Raw genomic sequence first — 9,251 nt, 5'->3', positions numbered from 1 at the left:
TACAATTTAATTTTGTTTTTTATATGGGGCATAATATTATGCAGATAATATATGTGCAACAAACATAACACAGCCCTTTAGTTTTTTTGGTAGTGTTGCTATTGCTATGTATAGGGCACATTAATCACTTTGGTGCAGGATCACAAAGTTGAAATTTCATGCAATTCTAACTTTGTAATACTGTGCTACATATATTACAGTTTTCCTGCTAATCAGGGCTAATTCCTATAATCTTCATCCATGCAAGAGCAGATACCTCCCTTGAAATGGTGAAACTGATCAGCATCCCTTACCGAAATCTCTCTGCGAACTTCCTTGGAGATGAATTTGACAGTGTTATGACAACTTTGGCACATATACAGATTCTTCGTCACCCAAATAGGCATCCCGGGGGCTGAATTAACTAGTCCAAAGGCAATGGCCAGTCTCTCACTGTGTCCACAAAATATATCGGCCTTCGAAGCTTCCGTTATGTCTAATTGATCGCTCTCTGGCCCTCCAATGCCAGCTTCCTTCATTTTCTTGTAAAACCGGTCCAAAACTCCATTTAATTCCTTCATTTGGGGATGGTAGTTATCATCACTGAGAAACGCATGCACTTTTCCCTTGACTTCCACCCAGCTGCATCCAGGATCTACTACTAGCCCATTTTCTCTCATCATTTTTCTTACTCTTGCAACATTCTCCCATTTTTCGCTGTCAGCATACATATTAGATAGAAGAATGTAATATCCAACACTTCTAGTGTCATCTCGGAAGATATTCGCAGCAGCGAGTTCCCCAAGCTTGACATCATGATGGATCCTGCAAGCATTTAATAAAGCTCCCCAAACTGCAGGATCTGGTTTTATTGGCATTTTTTGTATGAATCCATAAGCATCCTCCAACAAACCTGCACGGCCCAGTAAATCAACCATGCATGCATAGTGTTTCAGATTAGGGGTAATATAATATTTATACTTCATGCTGTCAAAAATTTCCAAGCCTTCTGTCACCAAACCAGATCTGCTGCAAGCACATAGTATGGAGATAAATGTGATTTCATCCGGCTTGACGTTTGACTCTACCATTCGATGGAACAGTTCGACAGCAAGTGATCCTTTCCCACGCTCAGCATATCCTGTAAGGAAAATGTTCCATGCTGCAACATCCTGATCACCTGAGAAGAATTGTTTCCAAGCATATTCCATTCTTCCACACCTTACATACATGTCCAAAATCGCATTCGGCAGAAAACCATCAGTGCTAACTCCTGTTCTAAATGCATGGGCATGGATCTCTTTCCCACACATCAAAGCTCCTATTCTAGCACATGTTGATAGGACAGAAATTAATGTAACAGAGTTTGGCTTTAGTCTAAGCATCATCTCCTTGAAGAAACATAAAGCTTCAAAACACCGGTTGTTTATCCGTAGACCAAGGATGATAGATGTCCAAGATATAATATTCTTGTTGTGAGTAGAGTGGAAAACTTCTAGAGCTTTGTCAATGCATTTACACTTAGCATACATGTCAATGAGTGTGTTTGCAACTATAATGTAAGAGATGAGCCCTGTCTTCTTGGCCACCTCATGAAGGTATATTCCTGAATCTAAACGACTTAAACAAGTACAAGCGCATAGTGCACTCGCTATGGTGATTTCGTCCGGCATGATGCCTTCCGATTCCATCATTTTATATGTTTCAAGTGCTTTATGGGGAAGAAAACTATTCTCATACCCTGATATCATTGCAGTCCACGTCACGACATCTCTGTGTTCTGTTCTTGAGAAAACCTTTTCAGCTTCCATAATAAGCCCAACAGATGAGTACATCTGAATTAACGAGTTATAAACTGAAGGGTCTCTCCAAAACTCTGTCCTCATGACATAACCATGGATCTCCCTCCCCAGCCTCTCATCACCAAGAATCTCGCATGCAGTAATCACACTGGTCATGGTCATCAAATCCGGATCAACAGGAAGTGCAAGCATCATACAGAACAATCTCAGTCCTTCCAAACACTCTCCATTCTCGAAATATCCAGCAATCATCGCATTCCACGAAATCCTGTCCCTATTAGGCATTTTATCAAACACCAACCGGGCAGTCTTGATATCCCCACATTTCACATACATTGTTATCAATGCATTGACCACATCCACATCTGATTCAAAACCAAATCTCATAACATGTCCATGAACCTCTTTTCCCCTCACCAAATCCGGGATGCCGCCGCAAGTCCTCAAAACACAAGGGAAAGTGTAAATATCAGGCCTCATGCCACCCCACAACATCCTATGGTAAAGATCAAGTGCTTCATCAAAGAATCCAGCTTTGGCATATCCTCCAACAAGAACATTCCAAGAGAACACATTTCTCTCTTCCATTTTCCCAAACACATGCCATGCATCAACTAAGTTCCCAAACCTCACAAACATACTCAATAGTGCATTACCAAGCTTAAGGGTCAAAAGGGTCATCATCAATGAAGAATTTGAAACATGAGCATAAACCTTTGACCCTTCTTTCCTTGCACGCTTAGACTCACATAACCGCAACAAAGCAACATAGGCTTCTTCATCAATGGGAACTTGAAGGTCTAAGTAGCTCATAGCATTTTCCAAGTTCCCAACAAGGCAAAGCTGGCAAATTTCGTAGCTTGGGTTGTTGTTGTTGTTGTTGTTGTTGTTGTTAATGGTGCTTCTTGTGGTGGTGGTAATGGAGTTTGAGTTTGAGACCAAGATTGGTTTTTTAGCTCTTTTGAACTTACGGGTATGGAAATTGTGATGGGAAAAAGTGAAAGTTTTGAGCTTTGTGGAATTTGAAGTGGGAAGAGTTGGAGGGTCCCTTTGAGGATGGAATTTTGAGGAGTTGGGAAACGATGCCATTGTTGGAGTTTAAGAGAAAGAGATAACATGTGAAGATGATAAGAGGGGTTTATGGTGTGAGGTTTAACGGTCAAAGGACAAAGATTCAAGTGAACTGAAGATTCAACCAGAATCAGCATGTAGTTCTAGTTAACCTTATCCATAACCATAAAACAGAAATGTCTTAAAAAAAGTTCAAAAGTTATTAGATAGAAAAATGTTTAGTGAAAGTCTAAATCTTGTCACAATAATTAAAAAAAAAAACCAAAATAAGGAAGTAACATGGTATAAATGAAAAATCTTATAAGAATGAACATGATTGACTTTAGAATATTTTAGAAGACTAATTTAATTGAATGAAAATTTGAAAGACCAGTTTAGTTAACAAGTGAACTATTTATTATTTATATATTTTCTCCAATGAACTATTCATGTTCCAACTTTGCTAATTATTATTATTATTATTATTATTATTATTATTATTATAATAGAAGAAGAAAATAAGCATAAGTTTAATCATCTATCATAACTGCAGAATTGTTTAAACTATTATTAATAACCAAATGAAAATTTTAAAATATCAAAATAGTATGCTTTACTTATTTTTATTACAGTAAATTTTATTTACACCTAATTTTGAGTGATATTTTACACAATATCTATTAATATGTCATACCTATTAATATTATGAGGCATGTTACATATACAAGCCTTTTTAGCTTACAAATTATACAAGTTGGTCCAAATCTAAGAAAAAAACATGCGCACCACTCCTTTAAAATCGAGCGTCCAACACACGCGTTTATTATGCCGCACCCTTCCTCTTCTTCCTCGATCAAAACGCAAATCGTCAAGATTTGCACTCTTCCTCTTCTTCCTCAATCAGAACGCAAACCGTCAATATTCAAGCGACATTCGAAACAAAAGACACGTTCCAACTCCTCGTGAAGAGTAGAAGAAATCAAGAAAAAAAGATACAAATCTCCAAAAAAACACCAGAAAAAACGAAGAAACATTATTCAAGGTACTGTTTTACTGTTCTTCTAGGTTTTTTTCTAGATTGTCTTGCCATGTGCCTCATTCTTAACCAGCAAAACATTAAAAGATTTCAAGAAGAAATATACTGTCTCCTCCATGTTTTTGGTGTATTTTTGTAATCTTTTGGGTGTATTTCTGTAATTCTTTCTGTAACCGTTTGAGTGTATTTTTGTAATCGTTTGGAGTAATTTCTATAATCGTTTGGGTGTATTTTTGAAGTTTCATTATCTTCAAAACAATTTCAAAGCTTAATTCACGAAAAAAAAAACGAAACAAGAAGGAGATCCAACAAATTTGGCAAGAAATTCGAAAAAAGAAACGAAATCTTTTGAAAAATGGAAGTTATATATTTGCGCGTTAATTGATATGAATTGATTTAAAAGTCTGTTAAAAAGACACGTAACATAAGCAGCATGTTTAGTGGGTTTCATTTTCTTTAGAACTGTAAAGCTTGTAAGCACAAAACACTTGTATGTAGAGATTAATCCTAATATTATATTTGGAGAAGTTACTCTCACGTTTTATAAAATTAGAGTTATTAAGTGTTATATAATTTAAATTTTAGAAAATATTAATATATGCATTCACAAATTAAAAATATATAACGACACCCAAAAAAAAAATTAAAAGTACATAATTTTATCTAATTTTCAGAAGCTAGTATGGCTTCACTTTGTCAAATTATCTTTTTGCCAAGACAATTTTTTTCAATATGCATTGTCCTTTTTTTTCCCCCTCAAACTATCCTCCAAATCCATTTTAACAACAAAGTTAACATTAGGAGGATGTTCTCTTCATTCTAAAATAAAGAGAATAACAAATATAACACATATAACTAGAAAAACTAACATTACAAAGTCATGTAACAATACAAAAACCTCAAAATTCAACCTTTAAAAGTTTAACCATGTATTTGTACATCTATGAAACATTGGAAGAAAAAAATTACCATGATATATACAGAAGCATTTGAACACTTTGAAGAAATTTCAGAAATAAATACATACCATACATACACTACTATTATTACAAAAGTTCTATATTTCATAAATAAAATCAAAGTGGTTAACCAAATTGGTAAACCTTGATGATAGTAACTAGTGAGGAGTAAAACAAACTCATCTTTTATCTGTGGGAAACAAAAAAATAATGTGATCCTGATGAGTAAACTTCAAACTCATTATTCTATAAGCTTAGTCATAACCCTACAACAATGTCATTACTTTTCTTCTTGTTTTTAACCTATCACTGCACTCAACAGTTAAAATTATTCTCCCTGTCAGGAAATTTCATAGAAAGAAGCATTTTCCTTCTTTTTCTTTTTCTTTTTTCTTCTAATTATTGCGAGGATATGAGGATTCGGATGAGGATTCGGATGGACTACTTGATGAGTCATCAGATGCCGGATTTAATGGTGAGCTGCTCGAAAGAGAACCGTTTCCATCCTTGTCCTCAGACACTACCGGTATCTTAACAGCAGATGCTCTTTCCATCTCTTTCTCGAGTTCTTCTTCCCGGCGCAATGCGGTAAACTGAGTGTCCAAGGACTTGGCTGCGCCTAACCACGCAAGAACAATCGCCAGAAGCACCCCTCCAAGGTATGGAGTCGAATTGGCTAGTGATCCGAAAGTTAAGATCATGAATTGCTGAATAAGAGCACCTCCGGATTTTCCCAATGGGTTGCACACAACATCAATTGCTGCCTTCCCTTTAACCTGCATCAAGGAATTCGAAACCAATGAATATTTCTTTTTTATATAACTTTCTAAACATAATGAATGAAAATGTATAGTTGTGCAGATGTTCTAGAGTAGCATTACATGTGCTCTAGGAGCATGCAAATATTTCTTCTAGAACATGTTGAAATAATAGACTTAGTGTAGCCACAACTTTGCACAATGACACAATCATATTCGAAAGTTTCGGATCGATTTTGGTATTAGATATCATGGATTAGCAAGAAAGAATCCGAACCTTGGTATCTTCATCCAAGGGTATGTAGGCCATTTCTTTGCAGGGATCGAATAAGCTGTATTTAGCACTCTTGCTGAATATGTTCTGCATGGCACCAACATACACAGCTGCTAATAGTGGTGTCATTCCAAACTTTGCGAGAGCAGGGCCAAGAGGGTCTCCGAACAATATAAGAGAAAAGAAGCCAACTCCGGTCAATAGAAGGACCGTCGGTGTGATCTTGGCAGCAACTCCCCATCCATATTTCTCAAATATAAATTGGCTTAGAAGCATCATTGTGAATGTGGCAATACCAGTTGCGGTCGAGAAGTCGCCCATAAAAGAAGAGTATTCATTAGGGCTAGGAAACTGCAAATTTGTAGAGGTTTGTGAAGAAGAGAACAATAAAAGCAGGGTGAAATAGCTAGTTATCCAACCAAAACTATGACAAAAGTAATTGAACATTTACCTGAGCTTTGAGCTTAGATTTCCATGTCACCTCAACAAGATTAATGCTAATTCCATATGCAACCACTAAAGTGGCAAGATCCCTGATGTAATTTGAGGACACCAAGAATTTCAAGCTCTCCATTGTTCCCATTTTCGGCTTCTCCTATAAAATTAAATGGTAAGGTAAGAAGTAAGCTAACTTATTCAAAAATGTTTTTTTCTTTTTTAAATAAAAAAAAATGTTAGTACCATTTAGATCATTAGTAGTAAACAAAAAAAACATCACAACAACAAAGTCTTTTTCCAGAGTCAGCTACATGAATCAAATGATGTCACCTCAAAGAATGTTTAATATTTGAATAAACTTGAAATAAACATGGTTTGTCTGCATCCGGTACAAAGACTAGTGGAACAACAATAATGGCATTCAAGTTACCTTCTTCTTCTTGCTACGTGTAGGAAGAGGAACGAAATTATTCACCCACCAGTACAGGAAACAGATCACAAGTCCCATAAGCACGACTATGCTCATCATTGCTTTTAGTGAGATGGCCCAACCATCGACTCCGGGACCTAAATTCTTCCTCAAATTAGAAAAGTATTTCACTGTCCGGCCAGAGAACACGAGGGCAACATTGGCCCCAAGTCCAAACAATGGGTAGAACCGTTTTGCTTCATCAACTGTAGTTATCTGTGGGGAAAACAGGGGTATTATATAACAGTTTTTCCAATCAATTCATTTCTACCATATTGACTGAATAATGCAGTTGAGAATCCGACAACATAAAAGTGGATGCAAAATTAGACACACAATACTGCAATTAAACAAGCACCAAGCAACCATCATTAGTGCTTTGCTAACTCGGAAAAATTTTAAACAAGGGTTATTAACTTATTATATTGAATATGACCTGGGAATCCCATTAACCAAAATAAAAAGAGAATGCATGAATAAAGTGATGCCAGTAAAATACACTACCGAAAAAAATTTGATCGTGAAGCAAGTTTTTTTGGCAAATTATGCCCATAGATGTAACACAAAAAGACATAGACTTCAAATTATATCATGGAGTTCAATTCCATCATTCTATTTACTATTTAGTAAACCACCAGCATCATCAGCTGAGATTAGTCCAACTGTTTAGTATAAGTGATAACAGAAATATGATAATTACATCATTTTAGACGAACAAACGGAATCGGTATATTCTACCTGTTTAGGAATCTACATCAAGTAAGGCCAATATTTCTATATACCATTTCTGTGAAATTAAAGGTCCTCACAAACTGATTAAACCTAAAATTTACACATGCAAGGAGCTCATCAAAATTGGAGCAGCAATAATTAACACAAACATGCAAATTGAAGAAATATTAATGAAAAGAAGCATTAAGATGACAAACAAGGAATAATGAGAAGTAAAACAATCCAATGGCTAATCATTCTGAGTAACCATATCTAAATCCTTTCCAACCATGTTCAAGCACCATATGGAATATGCGTATCTAGGAACCAAATGGCTTTAATTAAGATGCCATGTTTTAAGATACCATACTTAAAAATATAACCTAATACTAACACATAACATCAACAGAATGAAATCAAAATCAAACACATAGAAGGTTCTCTTCATGAACCAAAATCAATTACCTGATTAGCAAACCCCCAAAACAACACAGAAATGACCACACTCCCCCACAATTCAGCCATGACATAGAACAAACAGAAGCTCCAAATCCTCATGATTGCAAGAGGACCAAGGAACCTTGGTCCAAGGATGTTTAGAAGCTTGTCAGCAAGAGCCTCAGGGTGGATATAGTTGCTGAGAGGGTACAAAACAAACCCAAAAGCACCAAAGAAAGCAATGAATGGAACAATCACAGTGTAGAAAAGTGCTTGTTTTGACAAAACATTGGCCAATTTTGTGTACAACAACATGAACCCAATAGCCATGGGAAGATTCACCCATGTCTTCAAGAATGGTATGATCTCAGCACTGCTCCCTCTTGCAGTAACAACAAGAACATCCTTTGTGTCCCTCAGGATTGTGTAATTGAACAAGATGCAAAAGAACATCAACCCCAAGGGAACAATTTTCTTGAGTGTGGCTAACTCAATTCCCACAAACTTTTGTTTCTCAGCTTCTCCACCAGACCCATCAGCAGCAGCAGCAGCCTCAGCTTTGCAAAGGAACAAAGTTTTTTCATTTTTGGAAAACCCATGATAAATGTTAGATTTTGAGGGAAACCCATTAATCGGTTTGGGGAATAATAATCCATTGTTAATTGTTAGAGAAGACCCATCAAGGGTTTTGGGTTTTGGTGTGAAAAATCTGTGCTTTAAGCCTTGTGTTGAGTGGAGAAACCTGTTTCTGGGATTAGTTGGGAGAGAGAGAAGCCCCCTTGATTGAAGAACAGCTTCCATTGTGTCTCTCTCTCTGAATCACAGAACCAACAAACAAAATCGATTACCTCAAGAGAAGAACATCGAGAGAGAGAGAGAGAGAGAGAGAGAGAGAGAGAGAATCTTATTCTTCTGAAAAAGGGAAAGAACAGAGACAAATATCTGTTTGGTTTTGGTCTCTGAATATGATCTGAGAGAAGAAAACAAAAGCCTAATAGACAAAAAGAGAGAACAACACACGAGTAGGATCAATGATTTCAATAATCTTAGAACTGAACCAGTGATCTGAGTTTTTGGGATTATTAGTCAATTGTTTAAATTAATCCACACTGTGTGATTTTAATGTCTTTTTTAGTTTTTTCCCATAACCTTTTTCAAAAATATTTAAGTAGATAAAAAATTAATTATTCATAATTATGTGATAGCATATACTATATTGTAAATATTTGGTAATTAAAATAAATTAATCAAAAATAGTTTGAATTTATTTTATTTAATATTTATTAATTATTATAATAATTAATAAATAATAAATAAATTAAATTTTAGTTAATTTT

At 35.7% G+C, this 9,251-nt stretch overlaps 2 protein-coding genes across 2 annotated transcripts; both read right to left on the bottom strand.

Annotated features, from left to right (window-relative positions):
- Positions 1–2,971, bottom strand: LOC107463838 (pentatricopeptide repeat-containing protein At1g15510, chloroplastic). Its single transcript, XM_016082720.3, has one exon. It carries the CDS (start codon positions 2,868–2,870, stop codon positions 219–221), a length of 2,652 nt encoding a protein of 883 aa, XP_015938206.1. The 5' UTR covers positions 2,871–2,971; the 3' UTR covers positions 1–218.
- A 1,884-nt stretch (positions 2,972–4,855) lies between these two features.
- On the bottom strand, positions 4,856–8,964 carry LOC107463785 (ADP,ATP carrier protein 1, chloroplastic). Its single transcript, XM_016082656.3, has 5 exons — positions 7,942–8,964; positions 6,727–6,981; positions 6,310–6,453; positions 5,862–6,209; positions 4,856–5,602 (listed from the first exon to the last, which is right to left on the bottom strand). The coding sequence occupies exons 1-5, from the start codon at positions 8,713–8,715 to the stop codon at positions 5,222–5,224; spliced, it is 1,902 nt and encodes a 633-aa protein (XP_015938142.1). The 5' UTR covers positions 8,716–8,964; the 3' UTR covers positions 4,856–5,221.
- Between the last annotated feature and the right edge of the window lie 287 nt (positions 8,965–9,251).

This window comes from Arachis duranensis, chromosome 9 (assembly GCF_000817695.3).
Source record: "Arachis duranensis cultivar V14167 chromosome 9, aradu.V14167.gnm2.J7QH, whole genome shotgun sequence".
Taxonomy (NCBI): Eukaryota; Viridiplantae; Streptophyta; class Magnoliopsida; order Fabales; family Fabaceae; genus Arachis; species Arachis duranensis.
Note: the sequence above shows the minus strand (reverse complement) of the source record. Positions and strands in the feature narration are given on the sequence as shown.